The sequence below is a fragment of the Toxotes jaculatrix genome, chromosome 19, assembly GCF_017976425.1.
Source record: "Toxotes jaculatrix isolate fToxJac2 chromosome 19, fToxJac2.pri, whole genome shotgun sequence".
NCBI lineage: Eukaryota > Metazoa > Chordata > Actinopteri > Toxotidae > Toxotes > Toxotes jaculatrix.
This window is the reverse complement of record NC_054412.1, coordinates 11,758,880-11,777,021: the sequence shown is the minus strand read 5'-3', so window position 1 is coordinate 11,777,021 and position 18,142 is coordinate 11,758,880. Positions and strand designations below refer to the sequence as shown.

At 41.5% G+C, this 18,142-nt stretch overlaps 2 protein-coding genes across 2 annotated transcripts in view; one reads left to right on the top strand and one right to left on the bottom strand.

The window, feature by feature from the left end:
* si:dkey-71h2.2 (low density lipoprotein receptor adapter protein 1) overlaps positions 1–15,998 on the top strand; it is a 103,840-nt gene extending 87,842 nt beyond the window's left edge. Inside the window, exon 10 of the transcript XR_005896435.1 lies at positions 15,914–15,998. The gene's annotated coding sequence lies outside the window, so the exon portion shown is untranslated. The remainder of the gene's footprint in view (positions 1–15,913) is intronic.
* LOC121199973 (retinitis pigmentosa 1-like 1 protein) lies at positions 661–9,358 on the bottom strand. The gene is made up of 6 exons (XM_041065000.1): positions 9,064–9,358; positions 8,408–8,991; positions 7,595–8,206; positions 7,074–7,534; positions 6,164–6,929; positions 661–6,127 (listed from the first exon to the last, which is right to left on the bottom strand). Exons 1-6 carry the CDS (start codon positions 9,356–9,358, stop codon positions 974–976), a joined length of 7,872 nt encoding a protein of 2,623 aa, XP_040920934.1. The 3' UTR covers positions 661–973.
* Positions 15,999–18,142: the final 2,144 nt, after the last annotated feature.

Below are 18,142 nucleotides of genomic sequence, written 5' to 3'. Positions count from 1 at the left end.
TGTTGAATGGTCTAAAATACAGGATAGGTGAGTCTGTCATGATATATAAGACCCTGCCACGTCTTTTGCTATGTTCCAGAGATGTTTTGCTATAGAAATCAATCAAAGCTACAATGAAGTTACCTAATGAATTGTGAAGATACTTGCACTGATGTTAATTATCATCCGGTTCTTTACGTCCAGTGCTAAAATATTGCCATGAACAGTACTCTATCTGCACAATAGTAGGTTAAACATTCAAAATGAATATTATCAGTATTTTTCTGGCTTTCCAGGAAAGTACAGTATTAACTAGAAAAATATACAACTTTGTATTATTTTAAATTTTAACATCAGAAACAAAAGTCTTCAAGTAATACTTCTGATGAGATAAAATACATTCAGAAACCTGCTTAATCATGCATAAAAATGTGGAGCAGCAAAAATGGTGTGAATGAATATACTGCAGTGATTTGAAGAAAAACACAGTATATGTGCACGTATGACATTTTTAAGTCATTAATGTAACAATCGCATATTCTACCAAGTGCCACAAAGCATTGTTTATCATTGGAGAACATTGCCATGTTCTGTCTGAGGCTCAGGGTAGGTGATATGTAATGGACAATCTATGGCTCATAGTTCAAGAAAAGAAAAAACCCCATTTAGTTTTGCACAAAATGATGCAAACCTCCTACACATAGTATATACATTCAAGTTTTTAAGATTCTTTTTTTTTCCACCAGTGTATGGTTAGTTGTTGTGCATGTGTGCAAAGTGAACAAAGTGTCTGAGTTTCTGTAGTGCTTGTTTAACAAGAATTTTAAATCAAATTAGAAATGACAATGATCTAGATCAATCCTTTGCTTTCTTTACTCCATAGTTCTTGTTAGGTCTCCTCTGGAAGACCTGACTCGATTACCTTACTCCTTGTCTTACTCCTACATCTCACTCTCTGTCAGTTCTCCTGAGCATCAGCAGAGTCATGGTCAACTTATGATGAAATCTTGTTCAAAGTCTTAGACTTGAGGCTTGTAACTTCTTCTTGGCTGTTTATCTCAGTCTCAGAATCTTCAACGTCAGCATAAGCGCCATCCTCAGATTCTGCATTGACTTTGGTCAAAGTGTCAACCGGAATTAACAATTTTTCCTCAGCTGTTCTGTTCGCTGCCACTTGATTATCTTTCTTTCTTGGAGCTACATCTTGCTCTCCATCATCAGTTTCTTCCTCTGGTTCTTCTGAATCTTCCTCTGCCTCATCTTCTCCATCAGCTGAGTCTCCCTGGTTTCCACTCCAGTCTTCATTGGCAGTCTCAGTGTCCTCCTCTTCTTCTTCGAAGGTTTCGACATTGTCTTGATTATTACCATGGCTTCCATTTGATATTTTAATAGACAGTGATTTGTTTTCTCTGTTTTCTTCATTGTTCTCTGATATTTCCTCAACATCATCATCTGGTTTTAGCTCCACCACATCGTCAGGGCCTTCCGTCTCATTATTTGTCTCAGTTAAGGTGTCTTTTCGATCCTCCTCAGTCATGTCACTATCTTCACATGTTTGATCGCCTTTGTCAGGATTGGTCTCAGACTCATTGTTATCACTCCCCTCATCTTCTCCTCCAGTAAGTGTCCGTTTGTCGTCTTGTGCAGATTCATCCTCCGTGTTGTTTGCGGGTTCTTCTCCTCCAGTTTGAGCTTCTCCAACCTCTTCTTCTGCAGATTCACCTTCTTCTCCAGATTCTTTTCCGGCGTCACTTTCAGTAATCTCCTTCCCTGCGGCTTCAGTTTCTCCTGAGTCTCCCTCTGCTGTTTCACATTCTTCAGTCTCGTCTCCTGTTGTTGGGTCCTCTGTGCAATCTTCACATGTTGCTCCAGATTCCCCTCTACTTTGGTTTTCAGCAGATTCCTCCCCTTCATTTTCAGCCTGTTCAGATTCCTCTCCAGTTGCTTCACCTTGTTCTTCCTCTTTAACAAAATCTTCAGTGGCACTGCTTTCTACATTTTTTTCTGATGGTTCTGTCTCATGAAGCTCTTCAGCTGATGCCATTCCAACATGTTCTGCATCGCTTGACGTCTCATTTCCATCCGTAGCTCCTTTATCCTCTTCTGCAGTCTCGTCTTCTCCTGTAGTTTCATCTGCAGTCTCATTTTCAGGCTTGTCCTCTGAATGCCCTTCTCCTGATTCATTACCATTTGTGACATTTGAAGAATCATCTTCTCCTGTGGTCTCATTTGCATCTGTTGTTGCATTGTTTACTGATTCATTTTCATCTGTGGCTGATTCATTGTTCTCCTCGTCTGATTCATTTTCAGTCACAGCTTTGGAGCTTTCTTCTCTTGCAGATTCAGTATCTTCCACAAGTTCTTCTCCATCCTCAGTTGTTTCTGCTTTAGGAGCTTTTGACAGTTTGTGAACTGTGGTTGTGTTTTCATTCTCCTGTGAAGCTTCATCATCATTTGTTGTGGCATCCATGCATTCTGCAGAGTCATCCTCACTGCTAGCAGCAGTTTCATCCGCATCTTCAGTTGTCCCCACTCCAGCAGCCTCCTCTTTGTCAGATTCACGTTCAGTTGTGCCAGAAATCTCTTTTTCTTCAGCAGTCTCATCTTCAGTTGTTGCATTTTCAGCTGTTTCCTTTTCATCTGACTCAGACTCATCTGCACTGGTGGCTGGAATCTCTTTGTCCGCCACTGCATCTTTGTCAGGTTCATTCTCAGTTGTGGTTGTGTCATCAGCCTCCTCTGCTGCACTATCTTCAGCTTCATCTTCGCTTGTGACAGCAGCAACTTTTTCCACAGCACTTTCATCTTCAGCTGTTATTGCCTCATCATTGTCTGCAATTTCATCTTCATCGCTTGTGCTGCCAGACTGTTTTCCATCATCAGCCATCTCTGCTTCCACAGCCCCATCCTTGTCAGATTCATCTTGAGATGTGGCGGCCACATCAGATTCTTTTGCAGGATTTTCATCTTCAACTTTGTTGGTTTCTGCAACCTCTTCCTTTGATTCATCTTCACTTATGGCATCCATCTCTTTTTCTGTAGCGTTTTCTGTAGCAGTCTCATCTTCAGTTGTTGCTTCTTCAGCTGGTTTATTTGACATATCATTACCTGTGGCATCATTTTTCTCTGCAGTTTCATCTTCATTTGTCGTGGCGTCTTCTGCAGACTCATCATCACTGGTGGCAGCTGTCTGTACTCCATCATCAGCCATCCCTGCCTCCACAGCTTCTTCTTTTTCAGATTCATTTTCAGTGGTGGCAGCGACAGATGTCTCTTCTGCTGGAATTTCATCTTCAGCAGTCTCTTCCTTTGAATCATCTTCACTTGTGATTTCTTTTCCTACAGCCATCCCATCTTCAGTTTCTGCTTCTTCAGTCAGTTCTTTTGATAAATCATCAGCAGTGGTTGTGCCGTTGTTCTCATCTGCAGACTCATCTGCGCTGGTGGTATCAAGCTTTTCTTCATCACTGCCTGTTCCTTCTTCCAAAGCCTTATCATCGTCAGATTCCTGTTCACTTGTGAACTCTTCTGCATTTTCATCTTCACCTGTGGTGGCATCAGCAGCCTCCCTGGTAACACCAATCTCCTTTTCTACAACAAGCTCATCTTCTGTTGTTGCTTCTTTAGATGGTTCCTCTGACAGTTCATCGCCCGTGGCATCATTCTCATCTGCGGTTTCATCTTCATTTGTTGTGGCATCTAAATTCTCTGCAGAATCATCCTCATCACTGGTGCCAGGAGTCTCTTCCATGTCTTCAGCTCCCCCTGATACCACAGCCTCTTCTTTGTCAGATTCTGTGGTGGCTTCAGCTGTTTCTTCTTTCAATTCATCTTCACTTGTGACAGCAATGTCTTTTTCTTCAGCGGTCTCGTCTTCAGTTTCTGCTTTTTCAACTGCTTCCTCTGATGGTTCATCAGCTGTGACTGTGTCATTGTTCTCATCTGCAGAATCATCTGCACTTGTGGAAGCAAGCTCTTCTTTATCATCAGTCATCTGATGTCCTTCCACAGCTTCCTGTTTGACCTCTTCTTTCAGCTCATCTTCACTGGTGGCAGCAATCTCCTCTTCTTCATCAGCTGTCCCTGCTTCCACTGCCTCATCTTTGCCAGATGCAGCTTCAGCTGTTTTTTTTGAAGATTCATCAGCTGTGGCTGTGCCATAGTTCTCATCTGCAGATTCATCTGCACTGGTGGCAGGGATCTCCTCTTTTTCATCGACTGTTCCCTCTTCCACAGCCTCATCTTTGTCAGATTCATGTTCACTAGTGGCTGCCGTAGAGGTCTCTGCTGCTGCATTTTCAACTTCATCTGCGGTGGCTTCAGAAGCCTTCTCCTGAAGGTCATCTTGAGTTATGTCAGCAATCTCAGCTTCAGTTTTCGCTCCTTTTTCTGGTTCCTTTGCTGTTTCATTAGCTGAAGGTGTGTCGATGTTATCAGCAGAATCATCTGCCCCAGTAGTAGGAATCTCTTCTGCGTTATCAACCATCTCTGCTTCCACAGCTTCTCCATTGTCAAATTCAGCTTCACCTGCAACTGCCACATCAGCCTCTCCTGCTGCATTTACATCTCCAGCAGCGGCGGATTCAGCAGTCTCTTCCTTTGACTTGTCCTCACTTGAGACAACAATCTCTCTGTTTTCAGAAATTCCATCCTCTATCTCTGCATCCTTTGCTGGTTTCTTTGACAATTTATCAGCTGTAGACTCAGTGATGGTCTCTTCAGCTAAAATGTCTTCTGCCTCTTCCTTAGACTCATCTTCACTTGCAATCACAACTTCTTTTACTACAAGTGTCTCGTCTTCATCTGCATCATCTGGTTGTTTTGGCAATTCATCACCTGTGATGGTGTCCTTCTCCTGTGTAGTTTCAATTTCATTTGCAGTGGCTTCCACACTCTCTAAAGAATCATCTTTACTGATGGCAGCAGTGTCTTTTCTCTCTTCATCTGCTCCCACTTCCACAGCCTCCTCTTTGTCAGATTGGTTTTCAGTTGATATAACCACAGCAGTCTCTTCTGCTGCATTTTCATCCTTATCGGTGGTAGATTCGGGAGACTCTTCCTCTATTACATCTCCAACTGTGTCTGCTTTCTCTCTCTCTTCTGGCATTTCATCTTCAGCAATAGCCGCTTCACCTTCTGCTGCCTTTTCTACATTCTCTACCCTGGGTTCATCTTCACACAGGACATCTTCAGTGTCATGGTGTGCTCCATCCCCTTCCACTTCACTTACAGCTTTGGCAATAACTCTTTCTACAAGTGCCTCTGCTGCTTTTGTCTTAGTATCGTTTTCAGCGTGAGATGTACATTTGATTGCTTGTGTATTGCCAAGATCACTGTTCTTCATCATCAGAATCCTCTTCAGGTCAAAGTCCATGGCAACAGGTGCAGTATTCATAACTTCTGCAGGAAATGCAGATGTTATTTTTTTCTTAGCACATGTTTCACATGGACAGTAATCATCATCGTTTTCACTGCGCTGGTCACTGTAAGATGTTCCTGTTGCTGAATCATCACTTTTTTCATCTTGTGGATCAAGGGATTGTTTGAGCATAATCTGCAGCCTCCGTCTTCTCTCCTCTGTTTTTGTTGTTGAAGCACGGGAAAATGCTTCCTTGGGAGGTCTCGGTAGGCCTGCTCGACCTTGAATTTTTCTCAGTTCTCTGTCTATACTGGTTTGGATTCTTTTTTGGACCTCTGTTTTAAGTTCACTTATCATCGTGTCAAGCTGCTCATTATCATCCAAGTTCCAACGGACTTTGAGCTCTCTCATCGCTTTGATATAATGTTTCATGAACTGCTTTTCTATTTTAGTTAATAAGGTTAAGACCCAAACAGGATCAGGGTCTTGAGAGATCTTTTTAGCAAACTGAGCTCTTTCAATGAGGGAAGGACTGCCAGAACCGGTGTCCTCTTGACATTCAGCTTCACCTTGCTCTGCAACTTTTTGGCCATTGCTGTCATTTCCCGAACTGTTAGTTGAAGAGGGTGGTGTTTCAGGTAGTTCTCTTGGACTATCATTGTTTCTATTCGTGTCATCTGTTGCTGGATCATCTTCTTTTTGTTTTTTCTCACACATTCCTTCTACATCTCTCTCAGATGTCCACTGAGCATCCGTTTCAGCTTCAACCTCACATACTTCTTGTACTTTCTTTAATGGATGTGAACTGGTGTGTGGTTGAGACACATTCATATTTACGCCATCACTACTCTTCCCTGAGCCTGTGGAGCCACTGCTGACATCCACACCAGAGGACGACGTGTGATTGAACTCATCGTCCACAGAATGGTGAACATCCTTCTTTAACACCTGCTCATTTTCTGGAGGATCACAAAGCCACAGTGATTTAAGAATGTTCATTAGCTCTTGGTATCTTTCATCCTTTTCGTTTGCATTTTTAGGGTCGTGGTCTATTAACTGCAACTTCACAAGGCAATCCAAAAGACCTTTGGCTGAAGTGCTTAGTTTACGTCCATACACTGGAGAGATTTCTGGTAAACTGTTACACCTGTCAAGCTTTGGATTTAAAAGTACTTTCATCACCTGTACTGAAGAGTGGAATATTTTTGAATCATCGTCTCTCTGAGTACAGGTATTATCTGCATTTGGTGCCTCTGTGCATGTTTGGCAATCATTATTAGGGGCACTGTTCATCACAGACCCTTCATTTGTGTCCTTTGTATTCTCAGGTGCAGAATCAGTCTTGTTTTCATTTTCCTCTATTCTATTAATTTCCTCTGTTGTGTGGTCAGTTTTCTGTCCACCACAATTTTCATTGAGTTCCTCCATGTCATACATATCTCCGTCTGTTGGTATTGTTTTCAGCCATTCGTTTACAACCTCATTTGGGGATGCATTTGGTAGGCTAGATGGTACAAGCTCAAAGTCATCAGCATCTGTGTTCTTCTGTCTGCATTTGCTGCTTTTGTCACTCTTGTTTTCAGCAACACTACTAACAATGTCTTTAGATTCCAGTGGATCTTTTGTCATTGTCATAGTTACGTTGGACTTTGAGTCTCCGGTGGCTGGAGTCTCACATATCTCTTTGACAATATCTGAACTGGACAGAGTCTGTGACAAATCACTTTCATTTGACTCTGTGTGACATAGCTCATGATGTCTATTTCCTTTAGCTTGGTGCGCACTCTGACAGGTTTTTGTGCCAGATTTAGATTCAGCCTTAACCTCTGCGACTGCATGTTTTGGGTCTTGCCTACTTGACTTGCTTGTCTTAGAGTGACAACTCTTCTTATTAGTTATATCTTCTTCTTTCTCTTCTTCATGCACACTTGATGTGGATTTACTGTCTTCAGGATTTACTTCCCCCGCATTTATTGGAGAGACACTGGTCTTCTCATCTGCAGGATCATCAGTGGCTGTTTTCAACTCCTCTTTATTTTCCACATGTTCATCTGTTAAAATATCACTTGTTTTGGATTTTCGAGATTTCACCGACAGGTTTGACTTGACAGATAAAGAACTTTGTGCCCGTCCTTCACTTTTCTTTTGTTTAGCCTCAGATGGTGTTGACTTTTTTGAGTGTGCTGAAGCCTTAGACTTTGATGACATGGCTGTAGGTGCTCTATCTTCAGTTTCCTCAACTGTCACAGCAGGGACTTCAGACCTGCTTAACATTTCTGATCTATTTGATTTTGTAGACACAGGGCTAAGTGTTCTCTCCTCCTTTTCTTTAGTATTTGCATCAGTATTAACATCAGAGACCTTTGATTTTTTTGATTTCACTGATGCAGTTGACTTTGCTGACATAGCACTTGGTGCTCTCTCTGATTTCCTTTCAGCATTTTCTTCATTAGAAGCATCTGAACTTTCTATAGTAGGAATTTCAGGAGCTACTAATTTCTTTGATTTTGTTGACTTATTTGATTTTGCTGATTTGTTTGACATGGCACTATGTGTTCTTTGACCATCTCCTTCATCACGTCCAGTCATTTCACTAGAGGTGAGCCCAGACATGTTGGACTTTATAGTTCTTGCAGAAATGTTTGACTTGACTGACAAAACACTTGGTGTCCTCTCTGTTTGAGCAATCTCCTGTGTTTCAGCTGTCTGTTCAGAAACTTTTGATTTCCTTGACCCCAAAGATAGATCAGACTTAGATGATTTAATTGACATAGCACTTTGCGTTCTTTCCTCAGTGTCCTCACAATCCGCTGCATTTTCTTCAGCTGAAATTTCAGTGGTTTTTGGAGGACTTGGTTTTCCAGTAGACTTTATTGATTTATCTGACATGACACTTGGTGCCCTCTTTTCAGCTTCATTTCCAGCATCCTCCTCATTGTTTATGTTTTCAGGACCATGAGAAACTTTTGATTTTGTAGATATTGATGTTACATTTGATTTCACTGATTTGGCAGACACTGAACTCTTTTCTGTCTTCTCAGTGTCTTCTTCAGTGTCAGTAATGCTGGCACCATCTTCAGCAGGAACCTCAGAAGCTTTTGATTTCTTTGATACTGTTGTAACGGTTGACTGTCCTGACTTTGCTGATTTGATGGAGGCACTGCTTGGTGCTCGCTCCATATTCATCTCATGATTTTCTTCACCTGGACTGTTAGAGGCTTTTGCGTTGCCAGACATTGACTTACTAGAAATATTTGACTTTGTTGATTTGACAGATCTGGCGGATGTAGCTGACAGGGTGCTTGGTGGTCTTTCTACAGTTTCCCCATCATTTGCAGTGTTTTCTTCTGAAGGGACATCACATGCTGCCGTACTTCGTGATGATACAGAAATATTTGATTTGGTCGATTTAGCTGACATTTTGCTTGGTGATCTCTCTTCAGCTTCTGTGGCATTTTCTTCATCATGGTTGTCAGCAGAAGCCTGAGATGCTTTTGTAGAGATCCCTGAAGCATTTGACTTTGCTGACATGTGACTGGGTGCTCTCTCTGTGTTTTCCCCTTCAGCACTTCTTTCACATGGCGTTGTACCTTTTGATCTCTGAGACAGTGTTGAGGCATTTGACTTGGCAGACCTGTCTGACATAGCACTGGCTGCTCTCTCTACAGGTTTGTCATGTTCTGCAACTTGTTCTTCAGCTGGAACATCTGAGACTTTTGACTTACTGGATTTTGAAGACATGGCTGACTGTACGGATTTGGCTGACAGTGCACTCTGTGCTCTGTCTTGAGTCTCCTCTTCACCTTTCCCTCTATCAACAGTTTTGCCAGAACAAACTTCAGAAGCATTTGATTTAGTAGATTTTACTGAAGCATGTGACTTTGCAGATTTAGCTGACAGTGCGCTAGGGGCTCTCTCTGTAGTTTTTTCACATTCAGCTACATCCTCAGTAGTAACGCCAGAGGCTTGTGACTTAACAGATCTTTCAGAAACATGTGATTGGACTGATTTGGCTGACATGCTGCTTGCTCCTCTTTCTTCGGTCTGCTCTTTCTCATTTCCCTCACTGGGGCTCTCAAAGCTTCCTTCAGCTGGAACATCAGAACATTTAGACTTTTTTGATCTAGCAGAAATATTTGACTTGGCCGACTTAGCTGACATTGAGCTCACTCTCCCCTGGTTCTCTGCATCAGCAACTTCAGTGCTGTGGTCAGAAGGGATGTCAGAAGCTTTGGATTTCTTAGATATTTCTGAAACATTTGACTTTGCTGATTTGACTGAGATATTGCCTGAAGCTCTTTCCACATGATCAGAATCATACGCATTTTCTGACTTGTTTGATTTTTCTGAAATAGCTGACTTTGCAGACATTGCACTCTCTGCTCTGTTTTGAGCTTCTTCTTCGTTATTTCTCCCCTCAGGAGTATTAGCATCAGGAGGAACTTTAGAAGAATTTGATTTCATAGATACTGTAGAAGTATGTGACTTAGGTCTGGCAGTGCTTTCTTCAGCTTGAACATCAGCTGAGCATTTTGACCTACTTGATCTTGCAGAAACATTTGACTTGACTGAATGGATTGACATTGAACTTACTGATCTGCTTTCATTGTGCTCTTCTTCATTTACATTTTTAGAAATATCAGCATTGTGGTCAGAAGGAATGTCAGGAGCTTTTGATTTCTTAGATACTGCAGACACATTTGACTTTGCTGATTTTGCTGATCTGGCAGACATCTTGCTTGGAGCTCTCTCTTCATGTTCCTCGTGGTCAGATGTATTTTCTTCAGTTGGACCATCCTGTCCTTTTGACTTTGTAGATTTAGTAGAAATAGTAGACTTTGCCGATTTGGCTGACATTGCACTATGTGCCCTGTCTTGATTTTCCTCTTCATCAGCACCTTCATCAGGAATGCAGGTAGTTATGGCAGAATGAACGTCAGAAGTAACTGATTTGATAGATTTTGTGGAAGCGTGTGACTTTGCTGATTTGACTGACAAAGCACTTGGTGCTCTCTCTGCAGACTTAACTGGTACTTCAGAAACATGAGACTGGACTGATTTGGCTGACATGCTGCTTGCTGCTCTTTCTTCAGTTTGCTCTTCATTGTTTTCTTCATCAGGTGTCTCAGACTGTTCTTTAGCTCGCACATCAGTAGAACATTTTGACTTATATAATTTAGCAGAAACATTTGACCGGGCTGACTGGGCTGACATTGAGCTCATTGCTCTCCCTTCACTCTCCCCTTCAACAATTCTTTCATCAGGATTGTCAACATTGTCATCCAAGGGAACTTGAGATCTTTTAGATACTATAGAAACACTTGACTTTGCTGATTTTACTGATCTGACAGACATTTTACTTGGGGCTCTTTCTGCATGTTCTTCATGATCAGATATATTTTCTTCAGCCGGCCCACCCTGTCCTTTTGACTTTGTGGATTTGGTTGACATTGCACTCTGTGCTCTGTGTTGAGTTTCCTCTTCATTATCTCCTTCACAGGGAATGCCAGTGGTTTTGGTAGAATGAGCTTCAGAAACAGTAGATTTTTTCGATTTTGCAGAAGCATGTGACTTCGTTGACTTTGCTGAGAGAGCACTAGGTGCTCTCTCTGCAGACTTAAAAGACCTTTCAGAAACATGTGACTGGACAGATTTGGCTGACATGCTGCTTGCTGCTCTTTCTTCAGTTTGCTCTTCATCATTTCCTTCACCAGGGCTCTCAAAGCCTTCTTCAGCTGGTCGATGATCAGATCTCGCAGAAATGCTTGACTCAACCGACTTGGCTGACATTGAACTTGTTGCTCTCCCTTCAGTCTTCCTAATTTCTTCAGAGACATTGCCACAATTTTCAGAAGGAATAGCAGAACCTCTTGATTTCTTGGACATTGCTGAAGCATTTGACTTTGCAGATTTAGCAGATTTAGTTGACATATTGCTTGGAGCCCTTTCTCCATGTTCTGCTGAATTTTCTTCACCTGAAACATCATTGGGTTTTGACAGATTAGATTTGGCAGAAATATTTGACAGAGTTGATTTGGCAGATTTGACTGACACATTTGACTGAGCTGATTTCACTGACAGTGCACTAGCTGCCCTCTCTTCCTCAGATTTAGTAATATTTTCTCCATCTGATCCATCACAGCATTTTGACTTGCTTGATCTTGCTGAAATGTTTGACTTGGCTGATTTATGTGACATGCAACTTGCTGATCTTTCACTGATTTCCTGTGCAGTATCCCCTTCATCAGAAATATCCCCATTATCTTTGGGAAGAGCCTCAGTAGCTTTTGATTTTGTAGATACTGCTGAGGCTTTTGACACAACAGATTTTGCTGACATTGCACTTGGTGCTCTTTCTGCAATTTCCTCATCGTTGTCAGACCTGACGTTAGCGGCTTTGGACTTGCTGGATATTGCAGATGATTTTGATTTGACTGATATTTCTGACATGGCACTAGATGCCGTCTCTTCAACTTCATCATGTTTGACAGGATTTTCCTCAGCTGAAACATCGGAGGCGTTTGGTGTTTCCTCAGTCTCATCATTGCAGCTTACTGCTCTTTCTTCAGTTTGCTGTACATCATTTTCATTGTCATGATTGTCATCACTTTCTATATTAGGAACATCATAAGATTTAGATTTGCTAGATTTTGCTGAAATGTTTGACTTCACTGAATTTGCTGATTTGACAGACATTTTGCTTTGTGGTCTGCCTTCAGATGCATTAGACTTAGCTGACATTGCACTGATTGCTCTCTCCAGTGGTCCTTCTACATCATCAGCATTTACTTTACTAATTTCCTCACAGCCCTTTGACTTTCTAGATGCTGCAGATACATCAGACTTGTTAGATCTAGCAGACATTGCACTCAGTGCTCTTTCACTTTCTTTATTCTCAACCTGGTTTTCCTCAGTAGATTGTTCAGATGTATTTGATTTCTCTGACACAGTGCTCGGTGCTCTGTGTTGATTTTCCTCTGAGTTTAATTCTTTATGTTCATCTGCATTTTCAAGACCTTCTTGAGTATCTTCCATAGCATGTTCTTCATCATGAAGCTTTGATGCTTTCGAATGTGTGGATCTTGCAGAGGTATTTGATTTGGATGACATGACACTTGGCACTCTGTCTTGACCTTCTCCATTCTCTTCAGCTTCTTCCTCTTCCTTAATGTTTTCGTCACCATCTTTTGACTTTAATGATATAGGAGAATGTGCACTCCCTTCAGATTTTTCCTCTGAATCTTCTTTAGTTGGAGCTTCAGAAGTTCTGGATGTTTTAGATTTTGCAGAAACATTTGACCTCGCTGACATTGCACTTTGTGCTCTCTGTTCAGTTTCATTCTCATTTTCTTCAGCTAGGTTTTGAATGCCTTTCTCTGCAGATGCCTCTGATTCTTTGGATTCTGCAGAGGCATGTGATGTAGCAGATGTAGCCCTAGATGTCCTTTGCTGAGTTTCCTCCTCATCTTGTTCTTTATCTGGGAGAGAAACAACTCTAGATCCCTTAGATTTAATAGAGCCTTTGGATTTTGAAGACATGGAACTTAATGCTCTTTCTTCATCAGCATCCTCCTCTGATTTATGTTGTTCAGCTGCCACTTCTGACTTCAGTGATTTTTCAGATTTAGAAGATTTAACAGACATGCTACTTAAAGCTCTTACTTGTGTGTCTTTGTCATCATGTGATTTGGATTTTGTTGAGGCATTTGATTTAACTGACATGGCACTTTTGGATCTTCTCTCCTCTATATCTTGAGACTGTGTGTTCTGTATTTCTTCAGAGTTATTTGGGCTGCCAGAGGCATTTGATTCAACAGACATGGCACTTGATTGATCTTTTTGTATCTCACTTTCTTCCTCAACTTGGGCCTTGATTTGTCCTTTTGTATCATTCTCAGGAACATCTGATACTCCGCAATGACATGTGTGTGAAGTTTTGGATTTTCTTGACTTGCTAGAACGCAGTGATGTATTGGATGCTCTGTTTGTAGGGCTCAGTGATCCTTTATCTAACACTGAACTTCCAGTGGTCTCTTCCTGTTCAGGACACTCAGAAGATCCTCTTGGTGGACTTGATGGGACATCATCATCCTCATCGTTTTGATCCTCCTCATGGTTCATTAACATTTCAGAGGAAGGACTAAGAGCAGATCCTGTTTGATCTTCTTGCTCTGATGTTTTGACCTGATCACTTGGGGAGCCATCAGCACACACCTCACAGTTGTCCAGTGCGGGAGATTGCACACTGCACTTTGGTGAGCAGGTCCCACTCCTGATGGTGCAGTACTCTACAGTTTCAGCTGCTTCAATAGTCTGCTTCACATATGTTTCTTTCTCCACCACTAGTTCTGCATGCTCTTCACTTGATCTAGACATAGTTTGCCTTTCAACCACTGTCTTTCTAGAGACCATTGCATGTGAGGATGCACTTGAGCTGGATGTTCGAACGTAGCGACTTGCTCCATGTGTCCCTGGGACATTTTTCCAGATGTCATAATCCCGGCAGTGGCTGCAGCAGTGAGGACAGTGAGGCTCCTCTGTATGTCTTTGATAGCGCCTGGTGATGTAACCCTCATCTTGCTCAGCAGCAGAGACATTTTCAGATTCTGAATAGCTTCTATCACTGACCTGTGCAAAATATTGGTTGTTGTGTCCTTGGAGGTATTCACAGGTCCTGCCTGATGTCTTTTTTACTTCTGTTGACCAGTGTAATGTTTCATCATTTTGTAGCCGGAAGCGTACTTTCATTTCCATAGACAAACTGCCATCTTTATTAACGCGAACCCGTTTCTCTATATCATCATCTCTCAGTCCATCACCAGTGGGTGGGCATGAATCCACATTATCTGGAGAGTCAGTTCCATCTGGTAATGACTTGTCAGATGACACTGACTGCCTGTTCGATCTATTGTCAGATTCTAGTTTTGGAGTGATGACACTTTTCTTTGTTAGTCCTTGGTTTAGCATCAAGACATAGAGACAAGAAGACAAAGGACAAAAATAAGGACAAAATAAGTTGGTATTAGGTCTCTTTTTCTTGTGTTGTACAAAATATAATTACAAAACAATAATCCTTGAGATATAGTATAAGTGGCACTTCATTTTACTATGAAATTACTTGACATGAATAACTTAGAATAAAACAAATAATTAATAAACATATCGGATCAGAAATTGTGTCAGAAATAAACCATTTCTCCTACCCTCGTGTCCTTCAGTGCAGCCACTGGAGCGTGACTTCACACTCAGCTTGGGAAGTTTGTCGTCAGATGTTTTCCTAAAATTCTCCACGATGGAGGGATGAGAAGGCTCAGGTCCCACACAGACAAGGACACTGGGACACTGGATGAGACTCTGAACATTGTCAATCTGAAACAGAAAAAAAAGAAATTAAGAGTGAGTTTGTTTACTGTGATTACAGGTACCTTTGATTTGAAGCAGCCTTGGACATGAAATACTTTGAAGTAGATTGAGAATTTTACGAGGTAGATTTTGTGGCTGACATTGTTTTGACATAAAATTGCAATTTAAGACAAACCCATCCTCTCATTTCATTTTATGCATGAGACACATTTGTCTCTCTTACAGAGATACTGCTAGACCACAAAAATCAGTCCTTATCAGACGTTCTGGGCACTGTAGGTTTAAGCAAACTGACTGCAGAAGATTTACAAAGTAGATTTAGTCATATCTAGTGCAGATCTTCTGTCATACTTAATAATCAACCTTTAAGTATGGTGCAATTTTACCACAGTTCTAACAGTACTTCATAAATCTGGCCTTAGTAAGAGCTACTGCATTTATGCAAACTACATATTTGCTGGTGCCTTGTGTTTCCAATATAGTTGTATAAGACATGCCCTTATGCATATTTATGCATAACTGTGGTCATAGTGAGGATTTAATGCAGATGCACTGGTGAGCTGCAGAACTTGTCACTTATTGCAGCTCATGTAACCAAAATTTGAGCTTCTCTAGCCGCTTTCCGTGTCACTGTGTACAACTCAAAAAACATCAATTATTAGGTTTATATTATTATTAAAATTTAAATATGAAAATGTCCAATTATCAGGTTTTAAAACTATAAATGTATCAGTCTGATATTAGTTTGTGGTCATGATTTTAGCAAATGCCTGTTCTTTTGCCAAACATCTTGTACTATAGCAACTAGAAAATGTTTATAGGGAAACATTTAAGAAACAAGTGTTAGAATGAGCATATGTTAATTGGGTCAAGGCATTGTCCCCTCATCTGTGCAACTGAGTGCTCTAAATCCCTGTAAAAGAAGGCTCTGAGTCAAGCAGTGAGTCAAGACAAGATAACTGTCCTAATCCAGGATGATCTCTGGGAAACCTCAGCAGATGACAGTGCATTCTTGCCACCATTGTCACTTGTTGGAGCACTGGGTATTGCTCAGCATTAATGCGAGCTTGGAGTGTGTGAAAGTAGTTGATTAAATGTTACAAACAAGCAAACACAGTGAAATGTTTTCGGATTACACTTTTGAAGTTAATTATATACATGAAGCTTAACTATCAAACTTTAAATGTGCTCTCCTTCTCTGCTGTCATTCAGCTGTCAGTTCAACAATGCTACCTTCAACAACCCACCTCCACCCCTCCATCACCTCAACTTTGGTTGCTGGTCATCTCCAATCAAAACCTCTTCACTGAAGGCTCCCAAGAGGACGGTGCAAACCCCGAGCCCATTCTCATCACTACCATCATTGTCTGGGCTCCAGGGGGGCTTCCTACACATGGGAAGCTTCTAATCATCAAAATCGCTTCCCACGGGGATCTGCTTCCTGCTGGGCTTAAGTGCCAAAAGTCTATTCTACCTGTGTTCATTACATTTTTTCAAACTTTCTCATCCCTTTTGTTTCTTGTAGCCTTGGTGAAATGGTGAAGTGCTCTGTACAGCAATTCATATTTTCATGACACTTAATATTGAATACTGGTGCTTCTGTTCTTTACTGACAGCGATGAAACTCAAAAAAAAAAAAACATATAGACTAAAATATTGAGAGCTTTGTTGATTTTATTTTGCTTCTGAGCAGTCGGTTTGATGACTGTGCAGTTTTGAATTTTAAATCCACTGCTGGTAAAGGCAGATGAATGGCTTCATCCATGGTCACACAAAGCTCAGGTGAAGATAATTAATTACCACTGTTGAGACGCCTCTAGTATCAAACTAGGGGAGTGGAGTTTCAACGTTGACCTGTTTCTCCTCCCTCAAAAATAGCTCTGATTTGACCAAGATTAATGGGGAGAGATACCCACAATCTGAATGCATGTGTGAGGGAATATCCCTGTTTCATTCCCTCATGCACACACTCCAAATGTTTATCCCACTCCAAATGTTTGGACTTAGATTATAACAAAATACCCAGTTGAAGCTAAATGAAACCGATGTTGTATTGTATGACTTGTGTGCACACATAAAACGTGCACAATCAGGTGATGGGTGTTTCTGTACATCTTATATGGGCTTTTAGAGCATGAAGTAGACTTTACTGTTCAGGAAATCCAGCTCATTAAAATGCAGTTAAGAGATAAGTGAATAGAATGTGATAGACTACTAAGGAAAGGGAATCAGCTCCATCACTAGAGGCCTCTCTCTCACTCTGGTTTTCGATTTCAGGCAATAACAGCAATTTGTAACAACACTTTAAACAAACATACTTTTTAGGATACTTGAATGAATGAATGTAGACAAAGAGAACTCATAGTACTGATGTTCGTTTCAGATTCAGCCTTCCTTGTCAGTTCATTAAAACACAAATGAAGGTATTTACTCAGGGTCAAGAACAGAAACTTCCTCTTGGAAAAAGAAGTTTCCTGAACACGAATAAAATGTCATACACAGCTTGTGCCAGGTTATGTAAGGGAACATCAAGGCAAAAAAAATGAGAAGACTTAACATATCTTAACACAAAATTCAAGTTCCAGGTGTTTGTGACCTCACCTTGCGGCCCTCCACAGTGTAGAGCTTCCTGATGTGGTACTGCATGAGCTCTGAAACTTCCTCCAAGAAAAGCCCAAAACTGCGTAGACTCCTGCGGTGCAAGATGATGGTCTTCCTGAACGACGGGTCACTGTTCTTCACCAGCATCACCCTCTTATTGTACCTGTGATGATGAATGTGTTGGTCGTGGCCTGAAGGTGCCTCCTCAGGCCTGGCTGGCCTCCCGAGAACACACTGATATGGGTGATGGGGGTGATGAGGTGTGTGAGTGTGATACAAAGGTAAGACCTGTGTCTCTAATGCTTCCATTGCTTGGGTGTGCCTGTACTCCGAGCAAAGATAGCATTCTTCCAGAGGTTCATGATGGGCCACCATGCCATGTTGGGAGATCCTGGGGAGGCGAGTGGTGTGATGCTTGAAGGGCAGTGAAGACTTGTGGGAGCCTTCACCTCCTACAGCATTGAAGCACTGAAAGTTGCGTTTGTGGGAGGACATTCTGGGTGGTAGTCTCTCCACACTGGATAAAAGATGGTCTCACATGAGCAGATAAAGGGGGCAGTGACAGGGAGCTGTCATGGTTTTCCTGTGCTGCTTAGGCGATGATATTGCACTGCCCATCTGCATGGCTCCCATTCATCTCAGGCTGAAAGACAATATAAAACAAGAAGTGATAAACTAGAACAGGTTAAAGGAAAAAAAAGAGTGTTGTTTTATCTGCTCATGTTTCAGAAAAAGTGGCAAAAGAAACAAAAACATTTTCTTTACATACAACTCTTTATCCTTGGCTAACCTGCGGGCAGTTAACTTCCAGTCACACTTTTCCTGGTAACCCAGCATGGC